The sequence below is a fragment of the Amia ocellicauda genome, chromosome 18 (genome assembly GCF_036373705.1).
Source record: "Amia ocellicauda isolate fAmiCal2 chromosome 18, fAmiCal2.hap1, whole genome shotgun sequence".
NCBI classification, from domain to species: Eukaryota; Metazoa; Chordata; class Actinopteri; order Amiiformes; family Amiidae; genus Amia; species Amia ocellicauda.
Genome location: NC_089867.1, coordinates 9,542,074 through 9,560,834, shown reverse-complemented (window position 1 = coordinate 9,560,834; position 18,761 = coordinate 9,542,074). Strand labels below are relative to the sequence as shown.

The 18,761-nt window shown below is 36.7% G+C and overlaps 1 protein-coding gene across 2 annotated transcripts in view; it reads right to left on the bottom strand.

Moving 5' to 3' along the window:
• Window positions 1-3,260: 3,260 nt before the first annotated feature.
• Window positions 3,261-18,761, bottom strand: part of grb10b (growth factor receptor-bound protein 10b) — a 112,312-nt gene continuing 96,811 nt past the window's right edge. Inside the window, exons 7-17 of one of the 2 annotated variants that reach the window (XM_066690439.1) lie at window positions 15,925-16,040; window positions 14,573-14,647; window positions 13,705-13,842; window positions 12,994-13,104; window positions 12,135-12,233; window positions 11,305-11,382; window positions 10,543-10,659; window positions 10,312-10,387; window positions 9,997-10,084; window positions 9,796-9,889; window positions 3,261-9,451 (exon numbers count right to left, since the gene is read on the bottom strand). In XM_066690439.1, the coding sequence (XP_066546536.1) occupies window positions 9,305-9,451; window positions 9,796-9,889; window positions 9,997-10,084; window positions 10,312-10,387; window positions 10,543-10,659; window positions 11,305-11,382; window positions 12,135-12,233; window positions 12,994-13,104; window positions 13,705-13,842; window positions 14,573-14,647; window positions 15,925-16,040 (1,139 nt within the window). In that variant the 3' untranslated portion in view covers window positions 3,261-9,304. The remainder of the gene's footprint in view (window positions 9,452-9,795; window positions 9,890-9,996; window positions 10,085-10,311; window positions 10,388-10,542; window positions 10,660-11,304; window positions 11,383-12,134; window positions 12,234-12,993; window positions 13,105-13,704; window positions 13,843-14,572; window positions 14,648-15,924; window positions 16,041-18,761) is intronic. The other variant, XM_066690440.1, reaches the window with a different exon arrangement.

The following is an 18,761-nucleotide window of genomic DNA, read 5'->3' as shown; positions in this document are numbered from 1 at the left end:
TTTTCTCAAACTCATGCGTTTGTCTTCCTGGTTGAATTGGCTTTAACTAGGAAATTGTCAAATCAGGCACATGGGCTGCAATTCCATGATAATCCATTAGATGGTGAATAAAAAGTATCAGAAGCTTTGAAATTTATCAATCCAAAACTTATACATCATATTTGATACTTTACAGGGTTAAGCATTAATCTAAATATTTAGTTTGTGAGTCAGAGACTTAAGATTTAAGTTCAACATTTATTTAAAAGCTAAATATGTAGTTGGCAAAATCCAGATTTAGGATTTAGTTATTGTATATATTTATTGTAAAAATCTATATATTTATTAATATGGAAAGAAAGGCTTAATTTCGTAAATCTGGAAAAACATACAAGATTTAAGTAAAATCTGTGAAAAAAAAGACAAGCAAATTGTGTTTTACATTTGGAGTCTCATAGATCAGGATTGACAAAATTTTAACCTGTTCCAAATGGCTGCTTTAAATTTGCCAATATTCCCAGTTGAGGGAGGTACAGCAGTGATAAAATATCCAGTCTTCATTCAGCAAGCCTACAAATTACTCCTTCAGTTAATAACACAATAAGGAAAATTGAACCAATATCAGTATCTGTGATAAAATCTTTCAACGCTTTTTTAAAGAAAAAATAATAATTACAAAAATCTCATCCAATGCTAAAACTCGGCTTATTCAATAGAGACCTGAAGGAGATTCAATCTTATTTCAGCTGCCAAAGTCAGAGGTGTGAGCATTATGTATAGTTACTTACCTGTATTCTGGTCCAGTCTCGATACAAGGCTAGAATTGGTAGATTTTAATCTTTTGCAGAGCATTAGACATCTTGAAAGTGCACACATTGCAATACACCTGTCAGGCAGTAAGGGTCTATTTCAAAGGCACAGTAGAACAGAAATGATATCTGCCTTCATAAAATTGAACAAATGTAGAGGAAACTTAAGTATTCTATTAAAGTTCTATATTTGGATCCTTCTTCCAATGAACTGCTGTGAATCCCGAGTTCAATTAAACCCAGGAGACCAAGAGAAGGAAAACAAGCATGTACCTGTACATTTTTTATTTTATTTTTTTATATATATTTTTTTACTATTAGTGACTTGAACTGCATGCTTGCAGGTATTTCATAAAAATAAATAAATCACAATTGGTTCAGACTTCTTCAACTACATCTCATATCTGAAAACTTGTTCTTCTGAGGCAGAGCAGGCTGTCAGCAGCAGCAGGGGCTTTGATCTGTTACTTTTATCATCCTTGGATAATCGCAGGGATCTCCAGTTGAAAAAGTCATCATAGGAAACCCGTTGAACCCTATAAGTCTGCGAGAAAAGCACCGGCTTTCCATCAAAGACCTGTCAGTTCAACGACTGCAGCTTGTCACATACTGATACAGCGGTCTTAAATTCAGAGTAAAGGAAGAAATCTGAAGCTGGCATCTTGGCAACTGATGCACAGAAAAATATTATATGTTCAATTGAATTGTACAGGTTTAAAAAGACAATTAATTCATGTCCAAATCTGATGAGCTTCAGTGTCCAAGTAAAATCTGAGTACTTGGTCCCAAACCACACTTTCCAACTAATTATATTCTGCAGCTTTCACTGAAGTCCCATGCATGGCCAAAACTGCCATTTCACCACTTGGTTACTCTTAAGTAAGTATTTGACATTTTCAAGAGCTACTCTGGCTTCTATTACACCATTCTGTACAGGATTTGGCAGAAACCGAACAGGAGTTGTTTTCTTGTCTCACAACACTGGCAGGTGTCTCCTTAGGTAGACCTCTATTAGAACGGTCAAACATAATGGATCTGAAAGGGGATGTGTTCATGTTATTCATTCACCTAATAATCTTCACTGCACTGAAAAGCTACAGGTGAGTGTCTGAACACATTACTGCAAATTGTTGAAGGGACTTCACCTGTTCGTGCATTTTATCAGAACTTACAGCGCACACCTGCTGTATTCTCTTTTGCAACCCCTCCTAGGTGAGCGAGGTGCTTTATCTGACCAGAAATGTTGTTCCATTGTTTAATATTAAACAGGAAAATGAACTCATGAGGGAACTGAGGTCGTTTTGGTGACACAGCAGCCCTTCTTGTGAGGATCAACACTGTGAACCAGGGCAGAGTATCACAGTGAGCTGGGGGCTGAAATGGATGAAGACCATCTTGATTTAAGAAAGCAATAGAACACATTACACTTACACTGATCAGCAATAACATTATGACCACCTGCCTAATATTGTGTAGGTCCTCCTTTTGCCGCCGAAACAGCCCTGACCCATCGAGGCATGGACTCCACTAGACCTCTGAAGGTGTGCTGTGGTATCTGGCACCAAGACGTTAGCAGCAGATCCTTTAAGTCCTGTAAGTTGCGAGGTGGGGCCTCCATGGATCGGACTTGTTTGTCCAGCACATCCCAGACATGCTCGATTGGATTGAGATCTGCGGAATTTGGAGGCCAAGTCAACACCTTGAACTCGTGATTCATCAGACAAGGCCACCTTCTTCCATTGCCCCGTGGTCCAGTTCTGATGCTCATGTGCCCATTGTAGGTGCTTTCGGCAGTGGACAGGGGTGAGCATGGGCACCCTGACTGGTCTGTGGCTACGCAGCCCCATACGCAACAAACTGCGATGCACTGTGTGTTCTGACACCTTTCTATCAGAACCAGCATTCACTTTTTCAGCAATTTGAGCTACAGTAGCTCATCTGTTGGATCGGACCACACGGGCCAGCCTTCACTCCCCACATGCATTAATGAGCCTTGGCCGCCCATGACCCTGTCGCCGGTTCACTGCTTTTCCTTCCTTGGACCACTTTTGATAGGTACTGACCACTGCAGACCCCACAAGAGCTGCAGTTTTGGAGATGCTCTGACCCAGTCGTCTAGCCATCACAATTTGGCCCTTGTCAAAGTCGCTCAGATCCTTACGCTTGCCCATTTTTCCTGCTTCTAACACATCAACTTTGAGGACAAAATGTTCACTTGCTGCCTAATATATCCCACCCACTGACAGGTGCCATGATAACGAGATTATCAGTGTTATTCACTTCACCTGTCATTGGTCATAATGTTATGGCTGATCGGTGTATAAGATCTTCAATAAGTATAATCAGGGCTGTCTCCTTTTCAACAGTTATTCCTGCAAGCCAACATCTGCCTTTAATAATCATTGTAATTAACTGTGATTAGGGTTTTTAAATCAATGTCCAATTCCAAATGAAATAACAGAACTCATGACATGAAATCTGGCTTTTTTATTGATCTCCATTAAAGTGACACTCTTTAAATTGCAATCAGTGATCATACAATTACCCGAGTCAATAGAAAATGTCCAGTGCAATTATTTTGGTGAAAAGAAAGACTCCTAAGTGGAGTTGTTTTAAAAAAATAATATTTGTGCTTAAGCAGTCTTTCTTTTCACTCAACACAGGACAACACATTGGCTGACTATTGATTTATTCTTCATTGCCTGGTTGCAGTTTCATGGATTCTATGATTAATAAATGCCTGATTTGCCAGCAGGTATCTATGATTTCATTGAGAAGCACACATTGCTGGTAACAGCTTTATGTGCAGGTAGTGACAATAGAAGTAAGCATCAAGAGGGCAGCCCAATTTATAATGCATGAATACCACAAAAATTTAAATGGTACAATAATACAAAAAAAAAACTGCTTAGAAAACAGAGTAAAGTTATAATAAGATAATACGAGCACAGATATAAATGTATATCAATGTATTAATGTTTTATTCTAATTACAATAAACAATATATCAGTCCCTTATTTGTACAAAAATACCTGAAAAGGTTACAATTAAGATTCATAAGCCATTTCGCTATTTACAGAATGAAGCAAAGCACATTATGAATACAAGATTTTCTCTTAAGAAAGAGATAAGTTAATATCCTTTTCTTTTTTTTTCCTCTTATTTGCATTCCCTGAAATATTTTACTTTACTCCTTTTTACAGCTTTTAAATCTTGCATTGTGACAAAATATGCAAAGCACAAGAGTCATCACTGAAAAAAGTTTCAACGATTGGTCAAATTATCTGGTGTAGGTTAGTGCAGAGAAGATGTTGGGCTGGATTAAATCAAAACTTTGACCCACCTGCTAATAGCAAACTAAAAACCTGTATATCATAGAGGTTACATTTCTGATGATCTGGCATCAACTAAAAATGAAGCCGCAACTGAGTACAGGTTGTGCAGTTTTCTATTAGCGGGTGGGTCAACGTTTTGACGTCAAAAGTGACGAAAGAAAGAAGAAACAAAAACTGAAAATACAAGTACTGTAATTGTTATATTTGACATCTATTATTGTACAACCTTAAAGCAAACTAAATAGCAAAAAAATGTTTGGTGTCCCCCTCCTCAACTCAAATCAAGATTACTACACAAATTACTCCAAAAATAAAAATAAAAATCTCACTAGTCTGAACGACCAGTTTTCAACAGGCTCCAAATTCAACCCTGAGCAACCCTGTTACATTCATGTCACTTAAATAGAAAAAGTACATTTCCTTCAGCCACTGATTTAATTCAGTATGAGTTACCAGCTCAGAATTAGTAGGCAATGCATTATGTTAACTAAGCGAGAATATTACTTCAATGCTTTTATATAAAAAAAGCAATACACTATTTTATTTTTAGACAGCATGGCAAGATAGTTACTCATAATTGTAAAGCAATATATAAAAAATAATTTTCTTTTAACCAGTGAATTTATAAATTGCATTTTTTTTTCTTCTTTTAGCTTAAATTGTTCTTAAACAACTTGTAAAGATGCATGCCAATAATCAGGTTTAATACCTAGAAAGTAGCTTAATTTAAACATTACAGATATATTCCTTAAAGGGTATTTTTTGTGACAAACAACAGCATAAAACAAATAATAAAATCTCAATCTGTACACTTATCAAATAATAATAAAAAAGCAAAAAAAAAAAAAAAAAAAAAATCAAGTTTCTTCATTTTATATGCAGTTATGATAAACACAAAAATGCATTCAATAGTGATCTGTAACCTAAAATACAGTGTTGCATCTACAGGTTTTCCATAGTTTCATATACTTATCATATATATATATATATATATATATATATATATATATATATATATATATATATATATATATATCATATATGAGTCTAATGAAGATTTCCTTGAACAAAATAAAGCTATGGATGCAACCCAAGCAGAACAGCATCGCTGCTTCGTATCGAAGGACGTCAGACAGTGTGAAGGGATTTGTGCTGCTGAGAAAATGGCACTGGCACAACAAACAGAGGGCAAACCAAACCTAGCCTGCGAGATTATATTAAATAGAGTGTGCTCAAGGCACTATATTTTAGCTTCACACTGATTACATTGAATTAGTATTTTTCAGAAATGTACATAAGTGACTTTAAATATTTCAACATCCCCAAAAACTCACTTACATGCTGGTTTTCTGTATCTAGCATGTTTGTGGTGACACCATCTCCCTTTGAAACTAAATTATGATTAACGGTCTCAAAGTGCTGATAAATTCAATCTTGCATTTTGTGGCAGTACTATAAATTGGTCTTACAGCACACCAACATGCCTACATTTCACAAACGTGCAAACCTCCATATTAACTTTTGCAGCAAAGACTGTGTATGTGTATATTACATATACACATACACATACACAAACACGCACGCACAAACACACTTGCCTCCATGAATATTCATACCGGTGATAAAGTGCAACTAGAAATTGATTTAGCAACGACTGCAGGTGTACATTCAGTGCCGGAAATCGTGTTTGACTAAGTATTGTATGAATCAATAGCATATCTTTGAAAGAAAGTTGCACACATTTCTATATGCACAATTTTTATTCACACCTAAGCAATCATTATTTCACCTCCTTTGGCTTTGATAACTGTGACAAGGTGCTTCCAGTTACCTTTGAATAGGCTAAGGCACTTCCTGGAAGGATTTTACTGATCAATAAAAAGGGACTGGACTGCCAATGAACTTTGTGATGATCAATCAAGAAAGGAATATTAATTCAAGATCACTTAATCCTTGGCTTCTATACTCGGATGTGTGTGTCGGATGATTATCCTGCATCAACAAAGCAAAACCAAAAATACATGAATCAAAGTGACCAAGCATGAGCTTCTGCACAGGGGGCACCCACGTTTCTTGTCTATAATACTCATCCCTCAATCATAACAAAGGGCATCAGAATCTGAGGATGCTAAACAGCCCTGAAACTAAACGGATGTTTCCCAGACTGTATAACGACCTTTTCAGCACGAGCTTCACCCTTGTAATGCTACACGTACAGTTACCGTTCAACCAAGTATCTCCAAAATCCTCAATAATTCTTCTTAAAAAAAAAAAAAAAAAAAGACATCCACAAAACATGTCCAACTCAATGTCATCCAGTCTCTTCTTTCTTCCACTTGAGCAGACTTTCCCCCCCACAGCCCTGGACACCACATTCCTGCAGCAGGCAACGAAGGAAAGGTCCCAGGGACTTCCACATTCCTCATCATTGTCCTTTGATTTCTGTTAGCCTTCCGAACAACGTTTCTAACCGCATATTTGGGTAAAACTTTCTGGTACGCTACTCCTCGTAGTATAGAACATCAGGATTGACATTACAGCAAAACTGGAGAGGCCATTTATGACCTGTGGAGGTTGAGGCCTTCTTACCAAGATCTGCCAATTCCTAGACTTCCCCCATGATGACAAAGATTGGTTTGGGTTTTGTTGTTGTGCAGCCTCCTTCTATACCCAACAATCAGAGTGACTTCCACAAACTTCCAGAGATTGCAAAACTACCAGATGACCAGAAAGCAGTGCAGGATTATACTCACAGCATTTATTTTAAACATATTTACAGGATATGAAAAAAAAATATTTAGAAAACAGGGGGGGGGGGAAGCATTTTGAAATAAATGTTCTTATTTTTATATGCTATTAATATATACAACTGTAATAGTCACATTTGTAAAAAATAAAATAATACAAATACTGTCTGTACACCAGTATTCTTTTTTCTGTGCTAAATCCACTTTTAGTTAAGGGTATGAATACATTTGGAAGCAACTGTTTTTCTTTTTTTCTTTTTTAAACATATTTATCACTAGATTAAAAAACAATTTACGTAAAGGATACATGGAGGAATAAAAGGTTAAATGTCATGGCTTGAGAACAAAGACTTCCTTTCGAAACAAAAATACTGAGGTTGTAAAACACTAACCTTGGGTGGTCGAAATACATTGACTACTAAATCCACATACTCACTTTAGAATCTGCTACAAATATGAAGAAGTGTTTCTGTTGGATCAGGAAGGAGAAATTGCTTCCTAATGACTAAAAGTTGGAAAGTTAATATATATAAAAAAAATGAGGTTCATGAACTTTATTAAAGTGAAAAGAACACTTCTTCCTATGGTGCTACCAACAGCCCTGACAAATAATGTTTTCAAGTCTTTTCTTTTTTAATCCAGATAAATAAATCAATAAAAAACAATTATATATATTAAAAAAAAAATTAAAAAAAAAAAATCGGTGAGTTTTTTTTTTGTGTGCATTTAAATAAATTGTGATAAATTCAACAAGCAGTGTGTTAGTGTTGTTATTCTGTAACTCATCTATATAGTGCTTTATATTAAGATGCTGTATGACAAATACATAATAAAAGAGGGCTCGCTCTTTTAATATTTTTCCATTCCAGAAATATGTTATAAAGCTTTGAGGACTATTACAGCTACCGTAGAGAAGACTGAAAACAAAATGAGAAAATAAAAATATCGTTCCACTTTATATCTGGGCTTCACAGTGCACAATTCGTGAACACAGCCACTTAAAATACATCAAGGGAATAACACAAATACAAAGTGACTCGTCTCGGATTGGATTTTGCAGCAGAAAATAACGTGATTTCCAGTTACACCATACAGACAAGCAACTGACTGTTATAGGTTGGCTCTCCCAACGTAATCAGCTGTTTTTTGTGTTTGTTTGTTTATTGAGGGTCTTGCTGTTCGTTACGGGGGGGTAGTGGTTATGCAACACAATGGAACTCAATAAGCAGGAAAATTGCTCCCCCCTTCTCAAAAACATATCTATTTATAGTATATTATTTAAGAGTCTTTTTTTATTTTTTATTTTTTTTATATATATATTGATATTCGTAAGTCACCTCCATTTGGTTACAAAAAATGCTGTTCATCTTCTACCACAGTAAGCAACAGCAGGATTGAATTAACTTGCTGGCTGGCAGGTTGCGTGGAAGTCAAGGAATGAGACTGAAATGGGAGAACGATCCTGGTCTCGATAACAGACATATTGGGACAAAGCATAGAAAAAGAACTGAAGCTACTGTGCAACATTGAAAATGTCCAAATGCAAAACACAATCAGCGAATAAATGATTTGCAGAAACAACCTAGGCGAAACAATCCTCAAGAATGCATACATGTTGTACTCCTTGAGTTGCATTAAAGAAAAGCAAAAAAAAATCCTGCAGAATTCTTTAAATGACATTTATATATTCCTTGTATTTGTCTGCTGTCCCCTCTGTGATTCCAGCTGCTTTGGGGAACAGTTGTTAACATGGCTATGTGGTGATGGGTATTTGTAGAATACTTCCCTTAGATTAGTCTCAGCTTGCGACGTTTTCATGGTCAGATTCTCTTATAATCCAATTAACGGGGAAGGATTTCTCACAGAAGCTTTAGGTGGAGAGCAAAGAGGAAGAATGTCGCATCGTTCGTTCTCAATGCCATGGCTGGTTGTTTTCAGTTCAGGAGTGCAAAAAATGAACATAAAACTCTAAAAACAAAAAGTGTTTTAGTAAACAATCAGCTTAAATCTAACTTGTCAAGAATATTCCAGGGAAAGAGTTTTCTCCAAACCAATTATATTCAAGATTCTCTTTCTTGTTTTTCTTTTTCTTTCAGTGGCCCAGCTTGATAATCATTTCCAGTTGATTGGACAAGAAATGCAACGATAAAGAGAGAAAAAAAGAAATACAATCAAGCTCTTGGGTCTTTAGATACACATTCAAATTGTGATCGTTCGATGGTGCTCGGTTTGCCAGTAGATCAAGGATTGGTGGCAAATAAGTGTTTTAAAAGTATCTGCCTCTTTTGATCACATCCTTCTCAGTTTCCCAATCACAGAATGCTGAAGGGCTCAGACCGGTCTCTGATCCAGAATCTTCAGCAGCTTATCACAAAAAATAAAAATAAAATAAGACTTGCAAAAATCAAGTTTTTAGGCAAAGTCAAGTAAAAGGTCATAAGGCCACAATTGTGCAGGGATGTTTCAGTTTGCAGGGCAGGACTCCACGGTTAAGCTGGTAAAACTCAACGAGCTGGATCAAGTCAGTGAATTTGGTATTCCCGTCATCAAGGCTGAAGAAAATCTGTCCATCTTCTTCACACTGAGAGCGACGGGTTACAAAAGAGAAAACGAAAGCAGGGTTAACATTGAGACATGAAATAAAAATGTAAGACGTGAACACAGTCAACGGCTTTCAGGATATCCTGAAAATATCCTTTCGGATGCTACAATATATGGAACTGTATATAATGGGTAACGTCATCTAGCTAGCAGTCAAACAGTACTTAACTGAGGAGAGGTTTGGTAAAGAATGAAATGCAATTAGAATGCATCTCTCTTTTACATCCATGAGGCTTTGCACCTCCCTAAACTGGGAAATTCTCTAAATGTGGAGAAATGTCACGTTTCCGGTTATTGTTGGTATAAAACGTCTTGTTTCCTTACCGGTAAAATCTGGAAATGCTTGATTTTCTGATGATGGCACAGTGTGAGAACAAATGCCTTTGGGTTGCTCTGACTGTCCCTTAAAAGGAATAATCTGAAATAGAGAAAGAAAAATACTTTGTTAACATTATGTCCAGTTAAAAATAAAACATATGGCTACATTTGATCCTTCACAGTAGTATAAGCAGGTTTAAAACGTACCCATCCACTTGTCCTTGCTGAATGATCATCTTATGCGACTCTTCCCGTGTGATCCGCCCATGAAACCACAGCTGTGTCCTGTGAATGACTGAACGGATGAAAAACAAAAGAGGGACATTAACCTCAATCTACCTACAGTCCAAGAGGCCGAGAACAAGATCACTTGCACTGGTCTTCCTGTGGGTACAGTCTTATGGAACCAAGATATTCAAATCTTTGCCGAAACTTTCCACATTGGTTATTCCTATTGTTACAGTGATCGACATTCATATTATTATTAGAATTAAATAAAGAAATAAAAAAAGTGAAACATACTCTTTTTACCTGTGCTAAGGGAGGAGGGATGCAGGGGACTGGGACTGCCCAGGATGTTCATCCGCTGACTTCGTTTCTGCAGAAGAAAAAAACATCCTGATCATTCCTTCATGAGCGATTTCACCATTACAGCATAAGAGAGCAGAAGGCAGCTGTATCACACTCAGTGTAACAGTGGTCTAAACTGAAACTTTGAATCCAGAGATCAAAGGGAAAAGAGAAGACCCTTACTCTCCATGCCTGGCCCTCCTCCATGGCCGCACTCTGAGCCTCCACTGGGTTCTCGATCACCCGGCCTATTCTTCCTGAGAAATCCATTGCTACCAGCGAGTTTTCCGACACACTCCTCTGAAAGACAAACACACACACACACAGTTCGAAATGAGCCAAAATCCTTACAATCCCCAGACTGCTCGGCACATTTGAACCCATTCCAAGCCGGAGCATTTCAAAGCTCATAACTTACATGACTACATTAAAGAATAGTTTTGAATCTACAGATCTTTGACCGCGTTCCTGTTTCCCTTTTTCAAATGCTGTTCTTTAAAAAAAAAAAAAAAAAAAAAAGCTAAGTTACTGAAGTGAAACTTGCCTGAGGTGTTGGCATTTGATTTTATTCTCTCCCCCTCACCTGTCTGGCTTTGCAGTGAGTAATGATCCCAACAAAGTGAAAAGAAGCGCATTTAATATATGACTGGCCCTGTCAACTGCTAAAGCTTGGGCTTAATTAATGCAAACAGCGCGCACACAAGGCTGTTGACAGGCATTTTGCACAACAAAGACCGAAAGGTGCTCTGTCATCAGGTAGAGGAGATCTGTTCAGAGGGGCTCTTTATTTACTCAGCTGCTCCCAGCACACAGCTATAGACATATAAAAACAGTCGTTTGTAGTGTTTCACCAGGGCTACAGACATCACTGTTATTTTAATTCTGCAGGCTGGTAAGACAATGGACACATAACAAGACAACCTAAATATAATAAAACATTCTTACCACTGGTGTTGAAAAGTGTGAGAGTAAAGTTTTCCTCTGCTGGGGTATCTTATAGTTCTGATACAGCAAAATTCCATACTGGAAAGAAAAATAGGTAGTCCATAAGTCACTTCTTTATTTCTTTACTTATTCACCGTCAAATGTCATCACTGATAAACAAGAAACTTTCTCTTTAGCCAGTGCGGACTCAATAAACTGATTACGTCCAACATTGGTAACTGCTAAGGTTTAATTTACTGTCGGTGAGGTCAACTATTTGATCCCAAGGAGGTTATGCTTTTCCAGGAACACTCTGGGGCCTGTGAAAGTAAATCTAGTGTAAAAATTGAATAAGCCAACAGCAGCAAAAAAGGCTAAATCCCCAATAAGGCTCAAAACAAATAAAGACGTTTAAAGGCGACTGGTTGGCAAAGCAGGGTGAAATACTACCACTGATAACATTATAGAAACTCAGGAGTGTGCTTTTATACTTTGGGAAATTCCCTGAGTGATCATATCTTCGATTTTAAAATCTGCTTTTCTACATGCCAATAGGAAAAGCATATTATAAAGAATAATAATTAAAAAGCTCACTTATCTTAAGTTATAACAATCACCAAGAGAAAATAAAATTATACATGAGCAATACATTCATGCCAGGGATTATTGGAGCTTATTTAGGCTTGACACTAGTGTTAATGATTCTGTACAATTCTCAGTATGGACACAGTGAAGAAGGGTATTAAACATTTTTGTCAGTTTGGAATTGGACGACATCCCTCTCCCAGAAAATGACAGACGAATGATGCATGATGTTTAAGTGCAGAGAGAAAACGCAGTTAGACATTTACTTTAAACAGGCGGAAGGCCGTCATCCAGCAAGTTCGGCTCTGCTCGTCTTCAGCACACAACATCCTGAGCTCCTTGGATTCGTTCCTCGATTTATTGGGCTGTTAAAGGCAACGCATTAAGCCTTGGTTAAAGTAACACAACTTGATCGATGCCGAAACACAGTTTAATACAAAACGACCATCAAATGGTTGGATAAAAAAAACAAAAAAAACAACAACAACTCACCACCAAGATCCAAAGACATAGTGGCTTTAAGTTACATTTCTGGCTGGAGATTGGTGTCAGATTTAGAATTTGGCGTGAGAGGCATGCAATGGGTCAAGGTCACCCTGATTGATAGCTCATCCCTTTTAGCTCGGGTGAGATCACTGTACTTAAACGCATGGAGCAGATTCAATTAAATGTAAGGTTATAGGTTTAATATTCCAGAACAGCACTTTTATAAACTAGCCATTAAAAAAAACTAAAGGCATCAGAAACTGGGTCAATGCAAACAGGCTGCTTTAAACAACCCCATTCTGGCCACGTATGATGGATTAATGCGTCTCTGCAGTAAATAAGACAGTCTTCCATTCCCGCCCTTAGCCACGGCTAACCATGGAGAGAAGACCCATAATGGTTCTGTAATTTCTGCTTCAGGACATCCGAGTCCATGGGGCTTCATTTTGGTGCCCTAGTTTGGTCGTAAGCAGGAAGTCACAAGCTGCTGAGTAATACATTGATGACCTGGATCTTGAAAGTATTTTAATTTCAGCATTTTAAGTGATTACAGGAAGAAGAAATCTATATACATTTAAAACAAGGTATTAGTCTTTAGTTTAGCAGTTTGTATTTTATACATTGATTAACTGAACCTACCTTTATACAGAATTCATATTCTGTTGGTGCATTATACAGCTTCTTGCCTGCTATAACGGAGAAGATGTTGCTGTCCTCAAGGTCAGCTAATAATTGCAAATGTCTTGGCTCCTGTAGGAAGTCAATAGCCAAGGTCATTTGTATTGCAAAAAGAGAAAATAAGTCAACTCTTGTCTGAAAACTGTGAATGGCACTGATGGGTTAAATAGTTGCCACAATACATCTAGCCATAAGCAGAATGCCATTCTAACAATATCAACAGCATGAGTAGCATATTGTGACTGCGAATAAAATAATCACAATTAACCCTTAAGAGGATGTATCACCGTCTACATGAAAAGTATGTCATTGTTATGTTATTGTTAGATGCTAAAAGATGATTATATATATATATATATATATAGATAGATAGATAGATAGATAGATATATAGCAATATACAATTCTTATATATCAAATAAAACCAAAGCTTCAAATTATCTGGTTAAATTTAATGGACAAAAGAAAACATTTTCATGAGTATTTGAATTTTTAAAGGTACACAGCTAGGCTTCTTTTTAAGTATACCACGTTTTTGTGTGGAAATGTCCACCTATACAATCTGTTTATTTTTAAAAGACTATTTAAAAACCTGTCAATTTGTCTGAAAAAGCAGAAAGGGAAAAAAAAAGTGCTTTTACTAAAATGGAGAAATAACATTTTATTTTCTTACCTTAGATGTTCCTTTGGTGGAACAATACAGGCCTGACCGTCTCAGAAACACATACAGCCGCTTCCACGATTTCCTTCCCAGCTCTTTGACGTACAGGAAACCCTGAATCTCAGGACAACTGCTGGAGTTTAAAAAATTCTGTAGAGAAAGGAAAATGCAGAGCACTTTTAAATTCAATTGAAAATAAACCTAAATAAATGTGCAACCTTTCAATCGAAATGTATTCCATCACTGTTTTATTTATGATAATGCCTTCTTCTAAGTACAGAAAATCATTTTGACGAGTCATTTATGAATTGAATATACCTCTGTAACCCTGCAATATACTTCTGAAAGCATGCAAGTTGTCATAAATTGGAGGTTTAGGCAGAAACATGTATTTGTGTGCAGTGTGACAGGAGTTTACATACAATATCAGCACAAGAAGAAAATCTAACGTTCCTCTAGAAATATTTTATGATCAGGCAAGTGCTGTGGATGACTAAGCAGACCGATTGCCAGGACTACAACAAGAGTGGTTTCATCAGAATCAAGCTTTTACACTTTCCAACTGGATTAGCCAGGACCTGATAATAACAAGTCCCTTTTATGAATTTTCCCCCAAGTCGCCTGCAAGGAGACACTGGTAGATAATAGTGTAATTCAGCATAGCACCGAGCTGTGAATTTAGCCAGGGTTGCATTCAGCAGTCGAGCACACTGAAATCCAGGACTACCTCTCACTGAGCTGTGAGAAATACTTACAGAAGTTAGTTTGTGATGAATTACCTACGCAAAACTCCAGGATTTTAAATCAAGCACAAAACACTATATACGAAGACATCTGAAGACATGTATTGTATATATTGTTTAATGCCCCGTCATTCTACCTGTAAAAGCTGTGACTGAGGAATTGTGCCGTTGGATTCCTGACACCACGCAACCATCTGTTCTGGGAAAAAGTTCTGTGAAGCAAAAGGAAAATGATATCATAAATATTAATGCGATTTTGAAATCTATTGTCTATATAATACCACTGGGTTCTTTCACTGAAAAACATTCCCCTCCATAAAGATTAATTATTTAACAAAATATAATTTGAAGGTGAACACAGATACATAAATACATAAAAGTAACTGTCCCTTGGCCATCTATTTAAACTAAGAGACCAGAACGCTGCCAGGAACACAAAGAAAATCCGAGATGAATAGTCAGTATAATAAAGTATGGAAAACAACTTTCCAACAGTGATGTAAGCCTGTGTATTTCAGTCTGCCTTTATAAAACTTACAATGATGAAAAGTTGTGTTCAATCTCCATGCATTTTACAATGGTCATTAAGACTGCTGACAAGGCTCCTAAATCAATACTGAAATAAGCCGATAATGTACCAGTAGACTGCGGGCAACCAAAATCTTATTTGGTCTGCACAAGGCTCATAACAGGCCTCTATAACACACTACAAGGCCAACCTAGCAATTCAGTAAGACAGTATAATTAAAATCAGGAATGAACCGGTTTTCAAGTTCTGTGCTCACTTTCTTTAGGTTTCGTATATGCAACTGCAGTTCAGTACATTCAGATGCATTTAGAGTACAAAACAATATGCTATTCAATATGCAATTGCAGAAGAGTATGCACATTGCACAGTAACATCTTTAGATGGTACAAGATCCGTTGCAAACAGAAGATACCTACTGCACATTATGTGGTTCTTTTAAAGTATTTTCATGTTCTGGAAAAATGTCTCACATCACTGATGAATCTAACACAGTCTTGTGTTTGCTCAGGGCTTGTGCTGGTGGCGTCAGAGTTAAGTGTAGGCACAATTCACACTTTTGATTTGGCTAACAAGTATATTTGAACACGTTTCATGGCTCATGGCTAAAGCTTTGCTGTAACTTAAACACATCACAGTATATGTACTATTATCTTTTGTCCACATATGCATACAATGTAAATGCAATACAATACTGATGCCCATATAAAGATAAGGATAGAACGTATACATTAATCAGTATATTATAGTATACTATAAGGAAAGATAAAAAACTGAACGTTTATGTATGTTACACAATCAAGGTCATATTACACAGTTCTTTGTATTTCAAGACTTTCAAACCTTTCAAACAAACTTTTTTTCAGCAACTCTATATAGGTCTTTCAAAATAAGAGCCTTTAAAGAGAGACCTTAAATCATTGATATCAATTTTATTTTTTGAGAACGAATGTAAAAACTCACCAAAGGGTTTTTAAAAAATTCATATTTGGCATAGTTCTTCCTGAACACAAATTTACTCTCGCTGGTCATTGTAGCTTGCACTTGAACCACATGTTCATGGTCTTCCAAACACCTCTCTGCATGAAAGGAAAAAGAAAAAGGTAGATCTTAGCAATTTCAACAAACTAACTTTAGCCAACAGGACATTTTCATGAAAACAATTCTCACAAACCACTCAGGATTACCTCTTCTTGTATTAGTAAGATTTACATAATTGACTTACAGATATTGTAAATATAGGAATTCTAAAGATTATTGGCATTCATTAATACTGTGTGTTATTTATTTGTTTTACTGGCAGAACTCACTAATATTTGCATAAGAAACAAACACATATAAATAAAGGAAAGGCATAGAGGAAGAAAAACTGAGGAGGGAAGGAAGCTGAATTAAAAGTACATTAAAAACCATTCTTCTGCTCATACATACTGAAATCAGTCAGTTGTGAACTTAATCTAAACAGGTTTCACTGCACATTCCCACTGTTAATTGCTTAAACATATACATTTTCCTCAATGTTTCCCTTCTTCCAAACAAAGAACCTAATTGTGCCACATGTCTCAGTAAAGTGTGCCTCTGTACTTAAGAAATATATGTTTGTGCTTCCACTAAGGCATTCGATTTATAAATAGATTTTGACAGTTCATTTTACTCGACTAAGGGCTGAAATGGCACATTGTTACGTATATTTTATTGTTTCATGGAAAGCATGTATCTTCCATCAACCCAAGTTAAACACTTTCTCAAATTGAGGGTGATGCAATATCTCTGTCCAACCATGTACAATTGCCACTTAAATCACAACCTGGTGTGAAAATAGCAACTTCTATAATGCACAGACATCTTGTTCAAGTCTCTGTGGAAATACATTGCTTTAAATGACCTATTACTAAATAATAATAGCTTTTGTTCGGACTTGTGAAACACTAGTACAATAAACTGTTCCAATGTTTTGGAATCCAAAATGAAAAACATATTGACCCTTCTCCAAAGAAAATGTCCCCAAAAATGCTGGCAGGAGGCCACAGTGATTCTCAAATCAGTACATCTTGCAGCAAACACGGTATGCGTTTAGAAGATGACTTTCCAAATGTTTTGCATCACTGCCAAATTCATTCCACATTTCTGTCTCCAAGTAATCTGCAAATAAAACGGTCAGACTCCAGGATCTATTCATTATGTATTACCCATCCCCGTTCTTTTTCTTTGGCCAAGTTTCTTTCATTAAAAACAACAAAGCTCTGAAATATTCATGCATCGTAATACTTTTTAATAGAGGGCATGTCTTTGATCAGGAAACCGAATTCATGTGTGAATTGGGAGTCTATTACAATTTGTAAAGATTGCTGAACATAGCTCTGATATTAAGGTAATTACATTGTGATTTATAAAGTCCCCGACCACTAGTGCACAAAGCAGTTTATTAATTTTTACATGTGGGATTTGTTAATGGCACGGATGTTTGAGACCGAGTTCACTTGCAAAAGATACAGACTTGAAAGCATTGACCCAGAATAATGAGACGCTACGAAATGAATACATCAGGCTTCCTAGCTCCCTGCAGATCGACAGAATCAAATAAAACCTTTTCCCTAATACATTGTTTTTTGCTTTTTTAAACTTTATGCGGAGGCACTGCCAGAGTTTACTTCCAGGTTGCCTCCGAGGGTACATTCCTACACAAAGGAAAATGTCAAATTAGCATTAGCACTCTCCACACTTTCTGAGCTTGTGACATTTTGCAGTTTCCGGATGCCTCATCAGTCTGCAATTCCTCATAGTCCGTCCTGCACGCAATTCCTTCGTTTCTAAGCCATAACAGAGCACTCATAATTAAAGACAGAATCATCAGCTATAGGAATCGCCAATAAAATAGCTTGTTGATAGAATGACACTGAATGCACAACATCATGCCTTTCTCCAGCATACTATTACTGTGCACTGTGTTATGTAGAGAAAGTACTGGAAAGAAAAGGGGGATGCGGGGGGGAGTACTGGACATTTTTTTAAGATGATGTCATTGTTTTGCTTGATTGCATTAAGCAAGTTTGAAATAGCTAATTTATTACAGGTCAGACCAGGGCATACGATATATTTAACTATATATTTAACGACAATCAAGCTAAACCACCACAGCTTAAGAATGTAAACTATGCCCTACAAGAGAGCAAATATTACAGCACATTCCGGTACGCAGTTAAAAAGCACTGATGACTAAACCCCCACTACTTTCTTTCACCCCCCACATTTCTTTAACCTCAAAACTAAATTTACAGTTGCAATTAGGGCTCAACAAAGGAGACTGCGCGCAACTTTACATGTTGACATATCAGCGAGATAGTATCATATAATCTTGGGATGAATACATTTCTATTCATTTAATTTGCCTGCACTGGGTACATTGTAATTATGTAATGATTTAGAAAAGCCGTCATCCATTTATAACCTTTGATTAATTTACTTTTTGACTTACTGATTGATTGCTGACATTTTAGAAGAAAATGCCAGCATCTGGTGAAATGTTCAACCTACAGGAAGTCAAGGTGTTACTATAGTTACAGCATGGAAGCCTTAAAAATCTGCCTACCTCTATCATATGCTACGCTAACATAATGCCTGAAACCTCAGGGCTCAGGCTTTTTATTTCCAGTATATGATGGTGCATAGATACTACTGAAACACCTTCATTAAGACATTCTAAAGAACTGGTGATAGCATATTTACATCACCCTAAAAACCACTAACTAGTTGAGTCATTCTTAATTCACTTCTCTCTCAACATGAATATGCATGTCTTG